The sequence below is a fragment of the Phodopus roborovskii genome, unplaced genomic scaffold (genome assembly GCF_943737965.1).
Source record: "Phodopus roborovskii unplaced genomic scaffold, PHOROB, whole genome shotgun sequence".
Classification (NCBI taxonomy): Eukaryota; Metazoa; Chordata; class Mammalia; order Rodentia; family Cricetidae; genus Phodopus; species Phodopus roborovskii.
Window position 1 is genome coordinate 26,215,439 of NW_026125295.1, and position 20,618 is coordinate 26,236,056.

Sequence of the window (20,618 nt, forward strand, 5' to 3'; positions counted from 1 at the left end):
GAAGATGTTCAGTACTAACCCAAGTATCTACTGGCACCTTAAATACTTCAGGGTTTAATCTACTAGCGGGCAAGGAGTAGCATCTAGAACATTTTGTAAGGCATCGATGAGAAGCGGGGAGAGCAGTGTGTATGGCTATACTTCATGAGTCCCTTTCAAGGTCCAAATCAAGTATATACAACACATGAACACAGGCACAGGACCTAGTTGCCTCCAGATACATACAGGAGGGTGTGACATCGATTTAAATTTTTTGAATTATTTTGTATATACTTTTATGCCTCTTATTTCACACAGTGAAAACCGTCTCTTTAAAAATTCTGAAGTCTATAGCAAGAGCACTAATTTACCCTTTTAATGGCTCCAAAATGTTCTGCAAAGTCCTACAAAATCTATAATCTTAAGAATGTTAAGGTAAACATCCTTGTTCATAAACCTTTAAGAGTTGGTCTGTTTGTTTATTTATTGTATGTGTGTGGATTAGATCTTTGGAAGTCACCTTGCTAGGTCAGGAGGGCCTATGTGTTTGAAGTTAACAATAAATGGTGCCAAATTGCTTTCCAAAAGTCTCTTAATGATTTGCATTTCCACTGAAATGTGTAGAAGTCCACTTTCCATGCATCCATGCCAATAGTAACTGTTAGATGTGTTATAACTGCTGCTAAACTATGAAGGGTAAAATGATATGTTGTTGTTTTATTGTACATTTCTATGGTTTTGCTTAACCTGAAAAACTTGTCATATTTGTGTCAAGTAGATATGATCTTTTACAGATTGCCTGGTCTTAGCCTTTGCCCATGTTTCTGTTAGGTGTTGCCTAGTTATCATCATAAAGAGACAGTACATCATTTGCATGTAAATTTCTTCCCCCAATATGTTGCCTGTCATTTGATTTTATTTATAATATCTCTTCCCATTTAAAGTTTTTTCTTTTTAAATAGGTATTTTTATAAATCATGCTTCCATTTTTTATAAAGGTCAATATATATCTATAATTAAAATGGTTTTTAAATTTTCTTGAAGTTTTTACTTATTATATTTTAATTCAAATACATTTTTTATAAATGCCATCTTCTAAATGTATGACCAATCAATTGTGCAAGTAGCATTTAGTGAATCTATCACATTTTCATTTCTTTCAAATTCTCATTTATTCTGGGATATCATCTATTTTTTTTCCTATACTGGGCCAGTGCCATCTTGATTGATTATAATGAATTTTTATGATATTCTTGTATCTGGTTAAGCAGGTCCTCTTCTACTTTTATTTGACATCCTAAAGCTTAAAATAATTTTATCAGTTTCAATTTGAAAGTAGTATGCTTTCCTTGAGTGTCTATTGAATTAATTTAAGAGAAGGTGACATTTTATGAAAGTAATATAATATGCTACTAGCTTTCTCCAAAACCAATGATGGAGAAGTCTATGGAGATCTGGAAATAAAACAAACAACAATAACAACAAAAACTATGAGAAATCTTAAGGAGAAGGTGGAATTGCTGTGTAGAAAGAGCAGGCAATTGGAGGTAGGAAGAATGGGACAGAGAAAAGAAAAATCAACAAACAAGAAAAACTACTCTCATTTGATATCTGATTTTGACTTTCATTTCCTTGGAATAATCATTGCTTGGCTCTCTGTTGTATGAAGGATGCACATATAGCTAGGCACTTGGGCAGGTGTTCACTGGCATCAGAGCAGAGCATTACAGAACATTCTGGAATTTAAAGAAATAGACTCTGAAAACACTCTTCATTTATCTTGGGCCAGCAGATTGAAATGCTGTTACCCCCTGAGGTCTAAACCCTGTGCCAGACATTAAACAAGCACAGGACTTTGCAACCTTGGGACTCATGGCCATTATACCAGGTAAGTACCTATTAGAGTGGCTGTCCTCTGCATCATCAAGCCTTAGCAGCCTCCCTGCCCTCTCAATGTCAGATGCCTAGTTACACCTCTTGAGATGAATAAAAATGATCTCTGTGGTTAATGTCTCCTGAAAATAAATTGCTCCAGGGAATCAGGCTAGAAAAATGTTAGCAAGTGAAAGTGATTGGCTGTGGTCTTGACGACCCTCTCCAGTACTTGTCAGTTTAATTGGCGAAACAGCCAAAGGAGCCATGAGGGTTGTAACAACACAGAAAAGCAACAAGCAGAAACAATATTAGAATGGTTTTTATTAGGGTTTATTACAAAGTCATTTAATAATACTACATTACTCAAAGAGATGGATGGAGAAAGTAGAAATAAATGAGAGAAAATGTAAGGGACAAAACCTGCACCGTCAGTAAGATGGCACAGTTAGGAAAGGCACCTGTCACCAGAGTTCAGTCCTTGAGGAGAGAACCAACTCCTGCAGGTTGTCCTCTGACCTCCACATGTGTACTGTGGTATGTACACTCAGGGACACACACACACACACACACACACACACACACACACACACCAATCAACCAATCAATGTCAAACAAAACTAGAACTAGAGAAAAGAACACAACAGAGACAGGATGATGTAGTATACTGAATAAATGGATATAGATGAAGAAATGTATTGGATAAATGGGAACTTTAGCAGTGGAGCTTTACAAGACAGGAACAGTAAGATTTAAGGCACAGAATCATTTAAAAATATTGAGAGACAGGAGGCAAGAAATAGGGACACAACATCTAGACAATGGGAGTCACAGATGAAACTGAAACTAAAATTGTAAAGAGATACATACTTAAACTTCAAATATTTTTTAAACTTTAAGCAATAGGGAAGAAAAGGAACTTTGGATGTACACTTTTAAATCTAATCAAATTGCTGTTGTAATAAGATGGTATAAGTAAAATATTTCCAGGCATACAAGATTTCAAAAAGAGTGTTACACAAAGACTGGCATTAACATTTTTGGGATGAAACATCAGAAGTAACATGCAATACTTTGTTATTTAAAAACAGTCTATGTTAAAAAGTCTAGCAACAAGTGACAGAAAAAGAAAGTCCCAAATTAAAACTTCCCATTGAAGGATTTATTTCATTTGTATATAATGACAGTTCAATTATTTAATGTGTTATAATTTTCAGTATTAATGCTAACCCCAACTGTCTGCATTTATTGTAGCTAATGTATTGTACTTCTATATATTTTTGTTGCTATTGTAGGAGCCAACTCTTGGGCTTGAACCCAGAGCTTCTCATACACACTAAGCAAGAGCTATATCCTCAGTCTTTTGTGTACTTTTCATTTTGAGGTGGTTACCCAAACTGGCCTTGAGCTCACTTTCTAGCATAGGCTGGCTCTGAACTTGTGGTCTTCCTACATCAGCCTCCTGAGTGGGTGGATAGCAGGCTTGAATCACCAGGTCCAGTATTTATCATATATCCAGGCACCTAAATGTTACATTTAGATAGTACAATATTAACAAATAGTGGTAACTTTTTTCTTGATTTCTACTGTATGTGACTTTTGCCCTATACGTCTTTCTCTAGTTCAATCTCTGGAACACTGCCAGTATCTTACATCTACCCCTCCTAATCCTCATCTGTCTCTATCTCCTTGCTCTATGCCATAGAACACTAAACACACAACGACAACAATAAGTCTCCAGGCCCTAGTGTTATAAGCCTGAGGAGGGTGGATTACAGCTTTCTGCAGTTGTTCTTTTCAGTAGTTGGATTTCAGCATCTTGCCATATTTAAATTAAACAGGATACATTCTTGCCGCCATGGATTGCAACAGTTAAGTTTTATGAGAGTTCTTGGTCCTTTAATGTGAGATGTAGTTCAGTTATGAAACCATCTGACCATGGTGCCTTTGCAATGGTAGACATTTTGTCATCTTTCTAATCTTTTGTTCCAGATTTTGATTTGTTCCCAGAGAATTTTATTGTAATTTTGTTCATGGATAAAATTTTTTTTCCTTGCAAGTAGCCTGTATATTATTTTGGGCATTGTACCAGCTGAGGATCTGACTTCTGTCCATTAGGATATTTGTTATCCTTGTCTTCTCTGTCTCCAATGAAGCTCTTGAAAAATCACATCTCTCCTTCCAGTTGTTCACTGAGTTAATCCTGGACATAATCATCCTTTTGCTGCTGTTTTGTATTTTCTATTTCATTATTCAGGTTGTTTTCTTTATTAAGTGCCATTTTCTGGATTTTTTAGTTGATTTGATTTTTCTTTATCTGGGCTCTTATATTAATTTCTAAAGTCCTTTATAGCTATTTTCCCCCAATAACAAATATATTTAATGCCACAGCATTTCATCTGTTTGTCTATTATGTGTGGCTCCAAAGTTCCTCTTTACTTTATACCCTAGACATTAAATACTTCCCTTTTGATTTCTTTCAGTTGTAAAAAGAGTTCTATTGTCTCCTTTGCTTTGTAGGCAATGTGATAAGAGAATATTAGCAGCAAATCCTTTGCTCTTGTTAAAATCTGTTGGTGTTCCTTTGTGACAAAATACACAGCCAAGTTTTGAAATTTTCTTTGATTAACAAAAAGCAATTTTTCATTAGGGAGGTAAAGACCTATTAAATATCTCATATATCATGTTGATTAGTTACATTATTCAATCCATTACTTTTTATTTCTCTATTATAGCTAATTCTAAAAGAGTTTATTGAGGGCACCCAGCATAATTACCCTTTAATCAAATTCTTCCTGCTTTCCTGAATTGGTAAACATATATTTAGCAACTCCAATACAGCATGCTTTGTGTTCTAACACCAGATGTTACAGAGCGGAAGTCCAGTGGTATCCTAGTTTCATTTTGTTGAGGTGATAAAACATTCAGAAAAAAAATGACTTGGGGAATAAGGGGTTAATTTTTAGCTCCTAATTCCAGGTATGTAGTCCATCATTGTGGGAAAGTCACAGTGCAGGACATAGAGACAGCTAGTTACCTCATCATATACAGTAAGAGCAGCTATTGATTGCCTCTCTTCTGCAGTGAATTCTAGGTTGGTTGTGTCCCCATCACAAATGGCTTTATTTTTTGTCTTTTACATTTGTATGGGATTGCTTTTCTTTTCTTCAATGTAATTTAAGAATGCTGCCATAACGTAACATTAGGATTTCTCATCAATCCTGCTTGAAACAGGATGGACAAGAATGGATTTAATCTGAAGGTTGAGTTTTTAATCAGCCCAGAAAAATGCTTTGTTTGTATCATTATTACTTTTTTTTTTAACCTTTCCCTATGCTGGAACACATTTTTTAAAATGTATTTATTTACCTATTTTTCTTATTTTACATATCGATCCCAGTTCCTTTTCCCTCCCTCTCTCCCACTCTCCCATGCCCCCCGACTACCCTCCTATCCTATTCCCCCCCCCCCACTCCATAGGGAGGATAATGTCTTCCAGGAGGGGTCAACAAAAATCTGTCAAATCATTTGGAATAGAGATTAGGTCCTCCCTCCTGCCTCTAGGTTAAGGGAGTAAGACTAACCCTCCATGGGGAATGTGCTCCCAAAGTCCTTTTGTGCACCAGGGACACATCCTGGTTCCACTGTCAGAGGTCCCTTAGACTGCCCAGGCCTTCTAACTGAGACCCATGTTCAGGGGGTCTGAGTCGGTCCAATGCTAGGTTCCCAGCTACCAGTCTGGGGGCCCATTAGCTCCTCCTTGTTCAGATCAGCTGTTTCTGTGGGTTTCTGTAGCCTGGTATTGTCCTCCCTCTCTGCATCTGGATTCCAGGAGTTGGGCTCAGTGTTTAGTTGTGGGTGTCTGCTTCTGTTTCCATCAGCAAACTAGATGACAGCTCTATGATGGTAGATAAGATAGTCATCAATCTCATTATCAGGGAAGGGCATTTATGGTAGCCTTTCCACTGTTGCTCAAATTGTCAGGGTCAGGCTTGTAGGTCTCTGGACATTTCTCTAGAGTCAGTTTTCTCTTCAAACCTATAATGGATTCCTCTTTTATGCTCTCTCTCTCTCTCTCTCTCTCTCTTCTCTCTCTCTCTCACTCTTTCTCCCTCTCTTTCTTTGTCTATTCCTCCCCTGACTCAATCTTCCTAGTCCCATGTACTTTCCTCTCCTCCCCTTCTCTTCTCTTAACTCCCTCTCCACTCACTGCCCCCACACTCCCAATATGCTCAGATCTTGTTCCTTTCCCCTTCTGTGAGGGAACTTGTATGAATCTCTTAGATTCCTCCTTGTATCCTAGTTTCCCTGGCGGTGTGAATTATAGGCTGGTGATCCTTTGCTCTATGTCTAAAATCCATAGAAGAGGCACTCATATTTTTTATATGTGATGCCTCTTGGCTTAGCCATCCAGTTTCTGGTTTTATCTTTTTGGTTTACATATTTTAAAATGTTATTTTATGGGGCTGTATCTGTGGCTCAAAGGGTAAGAATGCTTGCTTCTGTTCCAGTCAGCCTGAGTCCAGTTCTTAGCCCCTATACTTGACAGCTTACAGCTGCCTGTAACTCCAGCTCCAGGAGGTCTGATGCCTTCTTCTGGAAGAAGTCAACATCTGCACACGAATGGTGTGTGTGTGGGGGCCCGTGTGCCTGACCTCCCCCATACACAAATAAATAAACAAATGTTTAAAATTCTCTTCTACACTTCTACACTGGTTTTCATTACATTGGGTGATACTACTTTTCCATTCAATTATTACATGGAAAACCACAAGTCAGACCATCTACACTTGGTCTTTTCAACCTGTCTTCCAAGATCACTGCAGTTTTCTTCTAGCTCCTAGAGAAATTAGTGTCTTGGTTGTGCACTCTGCTTGTTTGGGATGCTCTTCCTCTGCTAAGAAATCCTGTGCTTTTTGTTTGTTTGTTTGTTCGTTTCCTGGAGCTTGAAAGTGTGGGACATCCCTCTGTGTTAGCAGTTCTCTAAGTGGCAATGCTGAAGCAGATGGAAGCCACCATGCCACCCAGGAACCAAGGAGGTCAAGTTCACTACTAACATGAGGTCTACAACAACCTCTCTCATCTTCCTATCATGAAGGTCCGAAGTGCACGGGTTTACAACACAAGCTTTTCTTACATTTATGACCTTCCAGTTCCCACAAGTAGCCTCCTCTACAGCAGGAAGAGGCATCTAGATGCCCACACTAGTCACAACACGGAAAGCTCCCTCTACAGGAACAACACAGAGCTCATAACTTGGCCAGCACTTGGAGACAGGCAGGAACCAAGGGCTTGGAAAAGTCAGATAAGCGGAGAAACAAAAGTAGAAGAAACAAGTTAAAGTTTCCACTCTCCCAGAATCCACTGTAGGGAACCCTCTAGAGTAATTATAATGCTGTTTTAGTTGCTTCATTTCTAGCTATAATAGAGTACTTCATACAATGAACTTAATGAAGGATTTTAGCTTACAGTTTGAGGATCCAGCCTGTCATGACTGGGAAGTCATGATGGCAGAAGCATGAGGCAGCTGTCACAGCTGATACACAGTCAGAGAGTAGAGTGGGGCAAATGCTGATGCTCAGCTGGCTTTTTCTATGTTCAGTCTAGGATCCAGCTGATGGAGGTGTGTCATAAACTCAGGGAGGTCATTCCTGTCCAGCCGGAACCATCCTCTCCCCTCATAGATATACCTAAAGGTGTTTTCATGGTGATTCTAAATTTTCTCTGGTTGGTAATAACAATTAACTATCACAAATATGAACAGTTTTAAAAATACTGGATCTCTAGGTACCCCAGGACACTCTAGAACTTGCTAAGTAGCCCAGGCTGCTTGTGGATCTTAGATCATCCTGTCTCTTACCTTCCAAGTGATGGATTTTAGGCAAGACTGCTCTTCCAGTTAGTAATGTTAGCTTTGCCAATGATTGCTGTAGATACAAATTACCTCTAAACCTTTGTTTGTTCTTTGTAAGTAAAAATGTTAGGCTACACGATCTTTAAAAAGACTCTTTTTAGAAAAACATCCTACAACTTTATTATTTTAAATTATTTCTAAAAGCAATGAGCACATGGTGTCTGGATTCTTGATCAAAGAAAGCAGCTATACTAATTTTTTGAGGCAGTTTGTTAAATTTTATCCTAATTACATATTGCTAATATTTAAGGATGGTATTTGCATTATTACCATAGCAAACTGAAACTTTAATTTCTTAAGACAACGCAAATTTAGCATCTTATAGTTCCATAAGTATATCTCACCACCAATCACAGGAGGATAAAATTAAGGTAGGATTATAATCCTTGCTGAAGGTTTGAAGGTGAAATGTCATTCACAGTATAAGTGCTTGAACCCTTGGTCTCTAGCTGATGGTGCTGTTGTGGAAGGCTGTAGAATCTATAGGAGAGTGAACCTCTCCAGTGGAAGTGGATCTCCTAAACAGGCCTCGATGTTTTATAGTGATGTCCCATGTCCCAGAGTGGGACAGGACTGATGATGGAATGTGATCACCTGCCTGAATTCCTGCTGCATGAATTCCTTGCCACCAGGGACTATAAGACAAAATATGCCTGTTCTTTCTCCAGTTGCTTTTGTTAGATGTGTTGTCTGAATCATAGAAAAGTAGCTGACATAGGCTTCAGGGAACAATCAGTTTCCTTGAGCATTCCAGCTGGCAGAATCTGCCTCTGTTTCTTCGGCCACAGTTCCCCTCCTCCACTTTCGGCACCAACGTTGTCTCTCTTTGCTTTCTTTTCATAGTCACATCTTCCTCTAATCAAAGCCTGGAAGGGGTCTTCAATTTGTAGGGTCCCACATGATTAGATAGGGTAATTTCCTCAACTCCAGGTTCTTAACTTAATCACATATGCAAAGACTCTTGTGCCAAGAAAGTTAATGTAATCGCATTCATAGGCTCTGAGGATTAGGGCTTTGCAGGGCCATTATTTCACTTACCACAAAAATTGCTTAGAGTATTTTAGGTGCAATGGTGGTACTGTGGTTAAATTTAACACATTCTATAATGGACATTTGTTTATGGATTGTTTATTTGAACAATAGTCTAGAGGATGTCTGTAAAATCCTTTTTGATAATATAAGGAATGACTTAGAATAAGTACATAGGATAGTTTTGTTGCAGGAATCATTATAGCTAAAGATTTGGAAGAAAGGGTATAATTAGAAAAAATATATATGTCATTTTGTCATTCCTAATGGAACTAATAGGCCCAGACCATAAGGAACTGTGGCCTGATGGGGAAGCTAACTGCTACTTAGAGAAATAGTAAATAAGAGAAACAGTGGTGCAACAGGAAGTGCCCTGGCTAGTCCAGAGGGAGGTTCCTCCTACAGAAGTGATTTCATTTCTTTGCAGCAGCATAAAAGACATGGCATTGGGAGGTATGGCTCTGGACTAAGAGAGAAGGCAGATGTATGACACCTACATGTCACCCATGGATCCTGCTTGGGTTCTCACTTCAGACAGAATGGACCATCTGGGAATCAAGCGAACAGATAAGTTGGTGATAGCAGAGGATTCTGAAACTCTTTGCAAGTTTTTACAAGGTTTTGAAAGTTTGTGTAAGAGAAAAACTTGCTCATTTTTACATGTTTTAGATATTTAGGGATAAAATGACATTCTCTAAATTTAATAGCAATATCTAAATTTAATGACAATATCTAAATTTAATGGCAACAATTTTGTGAATCACTATCTTCTACCAGTGGGAAAGTGCTCCTTGTTTATTAAAGCAAGACCTCCACACTTTATACACCATACTTCTGACTTTGGCTATGTAGTTCTCAAAGGAAAGCAGCCATCCAAGGGAGCTTTTTTTACCAAGAATGAAGAGTTTTGTACCGTTGCCAGAGAAACAAACACAAGAATGCACACCTTGTTGTATTTCACTTACAGCAACATGCCATCTACATCTTCATGTCATTGTAAAATATTGACAACAACTAAAACATGTATCATCTCATTTACTCTCAAAGGCAAACCTTTAAATAAATCTTATCCCCATTTTATAAGGAGAAACTAAGACTCATGTAGCTCAGATGGAAGGCAGATTTAAACATTAGTCTGTCACACCCTGCAGACTGTTCTTAAACAATAATAAACATTCTTTTATTTATTCACCGCATTTCTATTATGTACTCAACAGCAGCAAGCCCTTCATATTACGAGGCATCTGAAGATACTTGGTACTTTCTTACATATAGTCACCTAATGTCATTTATTGATGACAATGGCAAATAAATGAATCATATTGAATACTGTGTTTTACTTTGCTTAATTGGAGATCTGAACCAAAAATCGACATCAGCTAGTTTTAAACACTAAACTTCATGAAGAGTTATGAGCTATATTTTTCCAACCAACTACATGGGTAGTTTCTATTGACTTCTTTTACATAAACATTTATTTCTGATTTTGAGTTATTTAATTTAGGAACATCAAATGTCTTAACACACTTTGAAATGGGACTAACATAATGAAGATTGTCAGATTTACTGGTTTTGTGACAAACTGTTTTGTCACAAATAGTTTTACACACACACACACACACACACACTCACACACACATGGTGGGGTGGGGGAGATGCTCTTAGACTGTTAGGCCTTTTATTTATGTTCTGCTAAGGAGAAGAATAGTCGAGATTCTCAGGCTGTTGATCATTGAAGCTGCCTTTCACAGAGTCAGAGGCTGCAAACTTTATGGGTTAGATGGCACATCTATGGTATTTAAGTCATCCAGATATTTACTCCCTTTTCTCTTTGCTTTGCTTCTGTAACATGGGTGTAAATTAGTTTATGGGTCATTATGCGTTACAGTGTAGAAAAGAGACTAGAAAAGGGATTGTTAGAAAGAAAATTTTAGACATATTAGTTCAATTTCATAAAATTCAATTTCATAAAATATAAATTACCTGTATTTCAACACAGGCCATAATCCACCTGGTGCCTTGTTCTATTGCTTTGAAGAGATGTGATGACCATAACAACTCTTATAAAAGAAAGCATTTAACTTGGACTTGCTTACATTCAGAGGTTTAGTCCATTATTGTCATGGCTGGAAGCATGGTGCTACACAAGCAGACATGATTCTGGAGAAGTAGCTTGAGAGTTATATATCCAGATCCACAGGCATCAGGCAGAGAGAGACACTGGTCCTGGTTTGAGCATTTGAAACCCCAAAGCCCACCCCCAGTGACACACTTCCTCTAACAAGGCCCCATCTCCTAATACCTGTCAATTAGTGTCACTCCCTAACGACTAAGCGTTCAAATCTATGAGACCATGGGGGGCAATTCTTAGTCAAACCATCACACCTGTAAGCATGCCTGATGGTTTTATCCAGTTTTAAATTATTGTGGTGATTTTTATTAAGGATCATGCATTTGGCCTACAGCCTTCCCCATTGACATTGATCTATTGAAGCACTATTGAATAATGTAATGCAAGCCACACACATAATTTTAATTTTTTGGTGGTCATATTTAAAAAAGTAAAGATGAACAGGTGAAGTTAATTTCATGTTTCAGGAGCACAGAACCTGCTTAGGATGCTTAAAGCCCTGGGTTTGATCTCCAGCACCACAAAACCAACAAAGAAATTATTAATGAGACACTTTTTTTTAAAAAATATTAAGTCCTTGCAACAGCTGGTATATTTGTGCTTATAGTACATATTGACCAAACCTATGACATTCTAAGTGGTTAGTAGCCAGGAATTATTTTGTAAGCTAACAGACAAGACTGCAGATCCCCACCTTAGGTAATTTGACCTAAATGCAAGACAGGCTGGAGTGATTCTCCTGGGAGAAACGGCCAAGTCTATGAAGTCAGAGCTACCCTCCAGTTTTGAGTTCTGAAATAATACTTCCAGAGCTCAAAGTGCTGCAGCTGTATTTGAGTCTCAGTGCAGCTGCAGCAGATACAATGAAATCATTTTAATCCAAAAAAGAAATAGAGAAATGGATGGAGTTCAAAAATGCACAAATCACACGTGCTCCAATGCACAGCTTTCTCTGGATCTGCAGGAAAGCATCACTCTTGTCAAATGCCAGGATGAGTTTCTGGAGTTCTCTGGCTCATTACTTAATACATGGTATAATGTGTGGAGACCTTCCTTTTTTTCTAAAAGATCCTATTACTCTGAGTAACTTCCAACTTAAAATGCCTACATCATTATTACATTTCCACAGTCCATGAACCATGGCGTGCCCTTCTCAGGAAAGTGCCAAGCTGACTACTGGCAGGGAGAAAGGAATTCTATCTACTTGGTTAGAAAAGAAAGGCACATTGGGCTGGAGAGATGGCTCAGCCGTTAAAGGCTAGGCTCACAACCAAAAATATAAGAGAAAAGAAAGACACACGTTTTCATTTTAGTTGACTGTATCATTTTAGAGGACAGAAACATTTTATATACAGGGTTTGACCTGTACCTTGTGTCCCTGTCCTTCCCACAGCCATGAAATATCTGATTACTGACAGTGACCTGCATGTTGGACTGTTTCACGTTTTAAATTCAGAGGAAATTCTTCTTCATGCTCCAGACTCTGCTCTAACAGTTTCTTTCACAAATATACTAATTAATTGATTTATTGAAAATCCACTGTTCCAGACAGTAGACATACTACCTTTAAAAGATACGTGAATAGCTGTCCCACCTAGGGAACAGACCAGCAATAATTAGATAGATGAAGAGAAATAACTAATTGGTGCTAGTAAGTACTGTTGAGATAAATGTAGCAAGGGACCGGAGTTCCGAGGTGACTAAGGTGGAAGGCAGGTATGGTTTTCAATAGGCTGGGCAGAGCTAACATTGCTTCAAAGGTTGTAGGAGAAACTGTGGCCAGCCTATGTAAGTCACAGGTGCCCTGGCCAGTCTGCACGAGCATGCAAGGCTGGTACTTCCTCCCTGAGGCAAGCCTGCCTCTACCCCAGAGACTGCTGACAGAGACACCTGACACAGAGACGCCCATGAGGAAAGGACAGCGCAGCAGAGTCAGCCGCCTGAGCCAATGCGACCTTGGGAGGGGATAACGAAAAGTTCTACTTCCTTAGTGAAGGAGTCTACAGCATGCTCTGCTACTCAGTGCTTGAGTCCTTGGTGCTGCATCTTCTCACCCCCTCCCCCAAGGGGTGTCTGAGCAAGGTCTCCCAAAGCAAAAGGGGACACTTGAGCAGTCCTTAAGGAAGGTGGAGTAAGAAGAGTAATAACACAAGCGAGACCACAGGGGCAGCCACATTCAAGGCATGTGGCTCTGCTGGGGGCTCTGTGTATCTGTGTGTCTTCATGGTCTTCAAGGACACCTCTCTTATCTTACCTACCACACTTGGGTGATCTAAATTTACCAAATGGCCCCAGCTGGGTGAAGGCAGAACCCGGAGGAGAGACTCTAGCAAAGGCCTCTTTGTGGGCTTGACCATTTGACAGTGGATTATTAAGTCAGACCTTATGGATCCTTTTGCTAATGGGTTTAAATTTCTTTGTCTTTGCCCCAGTTTTTTTTATTTTTTTTAATTATTATTCTGAATGTATCTGAAGAAAAGCTGCCTCACACACTGAATGGATGTTCCTGTAACCGACTGTTTAGCCTGCATAGTAGTCTGTCCCAAGGTGTCCACTCACTGTCACAGCCATTGCCCATTGCAGCAGCAAGGGCCTCATCCATGAGAGAAAAATAATCAAATTATGGTCAAATCGTTCTAGCTAAACTAGGAGATTTACTAGCTGGAGTAAATCAAACCTAGGTGGAGAGAGTCTGAAACAGACAGGAAGAATTCGAGTCTAAACATGCTCCTCTAACAGATACAGGAGTAGGTGGCAGCCTCTGGCTCAGATGCAGCTAACCTGGAAAGGATTCATTTAAAGAAGGCCAAGGAACATCAGGCCTGGAGAGCACAGGTTCTCTTTCATAAATTAGTGAGTCATGAGAATTTAGGCAATAAATGAATAATTGTGGGGTAAGATTAACTAAGTGTTTTAAGGTTACTGACGATCTTAAATTACACCAATTTAGCAAAGAATGGGTTCAATGTGTTTAATATAACAATTAGCTCTTGGTAAAGGAGGGGAAATCAGGGCTCCTGCTTATATGCTACAGGCTTCTGCTGTGTGAAATCATGACCACATTTACTGAGTGGGGTTAGAACCCCAAACTATGCGGCTGACTAGCTTTGGTTCAATTTTACATTTTCTGTAAAACTAGAGTTTATTTTCAAAGAAATCTCACAGAAACAAGAATCACGGGACACTGGAGATAGAAGGGCCAAGAGGGCTGTGGTTGGTACTTTGTAGTTTACCAATAAAGAGGTGATGTCTTCATCTGAAAACCCAAGAGGAGAGGAGAGGAGGCAGGAGACTGCATATCCTCCACCTACAAGAATCTGTGAAATCTAAGGAAGTGAAACCGATGTCCAGAGCTGCACAGCTGCCCTTTCCAGACACAGAAGGTGGACTCAGTTCCCTGCGTTCTCCTACTGGCTGCAAGCCCCTGTGAGATTTTAAAGGACTCTTCAGCTTAGTTAACACAAGGCAGCTAAATAACAGTTTACTAGGCCAGATTCCCTTCCCCCACCCTTCCAGTCCATTTTCTGTATTGTTTATAAACAGAACCTTGGGAATATCACCAGTAACAGAAGGAACAAAGCTTGAACATAACGCAGGCTGTTTGGATACAGCCAAGTCAGTCAGAATTCAACAAACTTTGGCTGTAGCAATTAACTCAGTATTGAGACCTGGATGCAGTACTTTGTAACACACACACATTTGGGTAAAGGTGACCTGAAATTTGACCCAACATTGAAAGATGAAATGTTCATATTGAGCTGAAAAGTATAGCCTTAACTAGCTAGAAAATCACTAGGGATGAAATCCTTTGTCTTGAGCTTATGTTTCTAGCTGTTGCCAAGCCACCTCTTCATTTCCCTGGGGCATGTGATGTAGTGTAGAATCATTCTGGAAAATGCAATGTAAATCTCTCAGCAGTGATGGACTAGCCAAGCTGTCCTGCACCCTGGGGGTGGAGCAGTCTATCTCTTACACCATATGGATCTTAGATTCTCTCATCTACATCTTAGGCTCCAAACCAGAGTTTGAAAATATATCCTTATGTCCCCTCAACATGTAAATAAATGTTCAGTCTTACTCATAATAAGAAAAATGCTTGGGCAGACCACAGGGAGATGTAAATTTGCCTTCGCATGTCTGTGAGGAAAATGAACCTCCATAGATCACTAGCATGAATGCAAACTGGTTCACAGTTCAGGGGAGAATTTTAGTATCTAGGAACATCTAATTGGAGAAATCAGTCCCAAAGACATGCTGGAAACACATGAAAAGCTGTTAATCTAAAAGCTGCTAATTGCAGCACAATTGATAATTTAAAAGCACAAGAAAACACCCTGGAATGCCCATTGGTAGGAGATTGGCTAAATAGTGGCCTGTTGTGTAGCTGTAAAAGGGAACTAGAAAGTTCTTTAGATGCTGCCAATGTCTGAAGTGCTGCTAATTAAACAAAGCCAAGATAAAGTACAAGTATAACATAGAGGGTGTTTATGTTTGCATGTACACCTAAACTTAAAGGTGCAAATGTAATCCAACAACCACCAAAATGTCCCAAAGGTCAGGGCAAAGGGGGCGGGGCTAGCAGCTAGGCTTTCCACTTCCACCATGGTGTTTCATTTCTGGATCCTTGGGATATTTAATTTAATTTTAAAACAAAACAAAACAAAAAAAGCACAGAGAAACAGAAGAACATTATTGTGATTGTTGACTTGGGGCTTAATCACTACATCAGAATAATTTTAAGTGATCGAAAATAAAAAGAACAACTTTTAAGTGCATCCCAGTGGGGTATACTCAAAGGCTAAAAATAACCACATGAAATCTTAAGCCATTTTTCAGCTGCTATATTTTTAATAATAATATATGTGAGATAATTTTGAGAGTATATATTTTAAGCAAGTAAAAATTATATTAATGTAGTAGAAGGAAGAAAAAGAAGCAGAAGAAAATGCAAATGCAAATTAAAATTCATGGAGTCACAATAAAATTTCTATAATCCTAAAATTGAGCTGTAAATATTAAGAGGACTTTCTGGTGTATCTTTGCCTAAACACAGAGGTCTAAAAAAAAAAAAAAAAAAAAAAAAAAGATCTACCCAGTAGCAATGGAAACAGTTGAAAAAGTGGTCCTTAAACAAATTTTCTTCTCAAAAGATCCAAGGCTCCTTGGAGAGATGGCTGATTTTTAAATTGAGGGACAGAAGTCATAGAACATTAGACCTACCTAAATGCGAGAAATTTATTAAAGACCATGAGAGTCATGTTATAAAGATCCAGAGGAAACCTGAAGACCCTCCGCCCTGCCCTTGTGAAAATGGAATATTTTAATCATAGTGGGGGAAAAAGTAGCTAGCATAGGCTAAAATATAATAACTGTGTTAAAATAGACACATTCAGAAATATGAGTTTTAAAGACCTGTCTTGAAAGTCACATGTTGTGGATGCCATGGAAACAATACATTATCCTGGGAATTAGTAAGTTAGAGGAAATAATCATTCTTTTGTCTTGCTAGGTTCTCGTTGTTTGTTTATATTACACCATGGAGAGCTCAAATAGCTGAACAGTAAAACTCCTTTGAGGAGACTACACAGGATTAAGTAGTGACCATCATGGGAACTGGGATAGCCAATGGGTGAATGGGAACTGTAATATGTAGAGCTTGTCAAATGTCTGTGTCCAGGAAGTTGCTGGGTTCCCTGTTAAATTCTGAGGTCTGAGGTTGAACCTGAGAGAGTGCAAGTATACCTCTTCTGATGCCAGCACTGCTGGCCAGGATGTGATGGCTTCTACCGTTCACTGGGTCTAGTTGGATATAAATATTTTCACAGAACACTCCCACACAAGGAGGGTTGTTCTGAGCAGGAAGGAGTAGAAGAAAACCAAGAACTAGATTATCATCTCCAAACATAAATAATGAGCATTATCCAAGCCCAAAACTGACAAGACGTTGCCCATTCTAGCTCATTCTAACCATGAAGAGGGAAATGGCTTCTTTACAATTACAGATTTAGGCTTAGTCTGGTCTTATCTCTTTTAAGACAAGACTTAACTAAATGGATAATCATGGATTACTTTTACTTCCTGACCCATACACTCCAGAGAAAAGTCCTGATGCCCTAAATATTACAAATGGGAGCCCAAGTCCCATCACAGTCCTTCTCATCTCACACCTTGAGACATCACATAGCTCCCTGATGTCTTAGTCAGTTACTATTGCTGTGAAGAAACACCATGACCAAAGCAACTTGGGTAGGAAAGTGCTTATTTGCCTTACACTTCCATATCACTGTTTGACATTGAATGGAATCATGACAGGAACTCAAACAGGGCAAAAACCTGGGAGAGGGAGCTGATGCAGGGGGCATGAAGGAGAGCTGCTTACTGGCTTGCTCTTTGTGACTTGCTGAGCCTATTGTCTTATAGACAACAAGCCCAGGGAGGCCCCACCAACAATGGGCTGGGCCCTACCCCATTAACCACTAATTGAGAAAACGTCCTACAGGCTTGCTTGCCTTCTTATGGAAGCTTATTTTATTTTTTTTCAGTTGAGGCTACCTCCTCTCTGATGACTTCAGCTTGCCCTGAGTTGACATAAAACTGGCCTGCACACCCTCTGTGAGCATTCTCTTTTATTTCATCATATAAGAAACTGATTTCATTCCTCTGGTGCATTCTGGTAGTCTTTTCTAGAGTGGCAATTCAGAGATTCAGTAGATTAAGCTGACAGTTGACAGTAGATTCACCAGTCGCCACTTGCTTTCTGATGTGATATTCCCAACATCACTTTTAGAGTAATCATGATAGAAAAAGGTTGGACCCAATTCTGATTAAGCCTCTAGCTTTAATCATGAGAAACACTGGTCACATGGGGGCATTGCCACTAATTACATGTCATCTTTGGATGTATTTTGTATAACAAACCAATAATGACAATAACAAGTGAACCGTGGATATTTAAATAGTGACTGGAGGTTTCATATTATTAAATCACATTTATGAATAGTTATAGGTCTTCTATTGGCAACAATGATCACTTTCATTTGACATTTACATACCAAAATATGATGCTTGAAATTCAATATAATTCAATACCATCACAATAAACAGGAGTGGGTGGAGAACATGTGCTCGTATTTGGCTACTAAGGGCCAGATGGCAATTATCTTTATACTCTGCCCCCTGTCCTTGACATGTTTCAAGAGTTCTGCGGCAGTTTTAAAAGAATCTTTAAACTACTTAATTCAACAGATAATTTTTAAAAGAAGATATGTTGAATAGAGGAAAACTTCAGGACAACAGCTCAGAGTGGCTCTACATTCAAGAGTAGCCATAATGGCTTTAAAAGGCCCCTTCCATTATGGAGATTGCTTTCTGACCAACTTCTTGGGAGCTGTCAGATATCGCCTATTTATTTCCCTTTCTTTCTTGACTTTTTATTTAATTCACTTACAGATGTGTCAACAGCCTGTGATGAGGAATGAAGAATTATTACCAGGGAAACTAGATGACCGCCTGTAGAGAAACCGTCAATTTAAGTGTTTGATTCTTCAAAGAGAGAAATGCATTATTTAAACAGTTACCTGGATCTGTAGCAGACATCAGTGAACCAAAAAATAAACAGTCAGTGAAATGGAAGTCCCCACTCTTCAGCTGGCCAGCATACACCATGGCCTTCACAAAGCCATACATAATTAACCTGCAGAAGAGAAACAGAAGACCTTTAAACATCAAACTGGATCCTGTGTAAACCCATGCTATCTCAGAGAACATTCTACTGTGTTTTCTGGATATGTACCACACATAATCCACCAGTCCTGCCAACTCATGGCCACTATGCATTCTCAGCTCTGAACAGTCCATTCACTGAATTTCACAATCCGTTCACCTAGCAAATGGTAATGGAACATTTCATAGCATGCCATTGCAAATAAGGTGAGCTGCAAGGATGTCAAAAATAGTCAAATGCAACATGGCAAATAATTCCTACAGACACAGGAGCTACGTTGATGTCTAGAAATGGATTTCTTTCCAGTTTTTCTTGTTTTATCTGCTAGGGATATCTGGACATGGTTCACATCTCAAGCCTGTTACTGGTGAGCAGAGTGCTGGCTGGTTGCAGCCACACCACAGACAAGCAGCCCCTTTACCACAGATATGTCTGCCTTGCTCATGGTGTGAGGACAATTAATTCTCACTTTGTGTGGAGAAGCACACACAGCTTCAACAGTATTGAAGACAACACTGAAATGGCTACATGTTTAGTTTTACAAGGAAAGATGCCCTTTAATGAAGATTTAGGGGGTAGGTAAATAATTCTACAACATGCCATCCTACCATTTTCAAAGAAAGCCAGTTCCAGAAGCTGTGAAGTTTGTAAATGGAAATCCCAGTAGCAGGGGTAAACTACCTCCCAATGAGCCTCGGATGGGGGAAGCAATACAGGCTCCTATCACTGCTGTTGGTTGCCCGCCTGAACTAGATGCCACATACTTTGGTTGCAGAACAGGGAGAGTCAAGCTGGAACTGAGCTGAAAGCTCCCTGTCTGCCAGCTTGCTTGTACAGTGCTGGAAGGGTCTATCTACTGCTGTCATCAACAATCTTACTCAGCTGTGGACCCTGCAAGCTACAGTACTGACCTCCCAAACAGGATGTGTTCACTGGTGAGACAGTTGCACGACGCTTGATGGGGTAACCAACCATTTTCTGATTGAATTTGAGACCTATTTCACTGGAGGGAATTCACATCTGGTACTACAAACCTGTCCAGAAGCCTGTAGCGAGTCATCGAGTGGCTGAGAGTACATTGCATGAGATAACATTACTATCATAGAAAACCTAAAGCAATTCTCTAGGTAAAGCCAGAAGAGACATGGGTTAAGTTGCCCATGCTCCTATAAAAAACACATCGCTCATGCTCCTTCTCTGAGTAACTTTAATTAACTTCATTCAGCAAAACAAAAGAATGATAATAATCTAAAATAAAATTAAAGTGCAAAGGGAACTAGCTGAGAAGGGGAGGGAGATCAGCTGGAGAGGGAGGAAATGAGAGGGTACTGGAGAGGTTAATATGACCAAAATACATCATACACATGTATGAAAATAGCATTATGAACCCACTATTATATTTAATCAACAAATGCTAATAAAAACTTTAAAGTTTGTTATTTATTTATTTAAAGGATTGATTTTGCTTAAACCCCAAAAGAGAAAATACAGAGATTGGTGAACTGACCCTCGGTACCAACATAATTTAAATTCAGCAATAGTCCTTAGAAACAGCAGACTGTCCAATCTCTAGACAGATGTTGAAATCCTCACATGTGCTTGCAGTTTACTTTTTAAAAATGTGCTGAGGTTGTGAAGAAACAGCTAAACATCAGCTATTAGAACTTAACGGTTTCCACAGTGATACAAACACTTTCAATTCTGTTAAGAGAACTATCTCCTTAAGGGGATATTTCAAACAGACCTGCATTTGAACAGTCACTATAATATTCAAACTATATGATTCATGGTATTATTAAAACTGTCTAGCCTTCAGTACCTCCACTCATCAGATAGGGTAACAATAATGGCCCCAAGGAGAGGTTGGAGGATAAATGAAAAAAAGCAATGTCTGGTGTCCAGTGCTCTCTCAGGGAGCTGCTGCCTACTGCTCTGTGAAGGTGGAGGAAGGTGGAGATGGGAAATATTTG

The 20,618-nt window shown here is 39.2% G+C and overlaps 1 protein-coding gene across 1 annotated transcript in view; it reads right to left on the bottom strand.

The window, feature by feature from the left end:
* Slc9a9 (solute carrier family 9 member A9) overlaps positions 1-20,618 on the bottom strand; it is a 521,392-nt gene that overhangs the window by 369,975 nt on the left and 130,799 nt on the right. Inside the window, exon 5 of the mRNA XM_051207129.1 lies at positions 18,503-18,618. Coding sequence (XP_051063086.1) covers positions 18,503-18,618 — 116 coding nt within the window. The remainder of the gene's footprint in view (positions 1-18,502; positions 18,619-20,618) is intronic.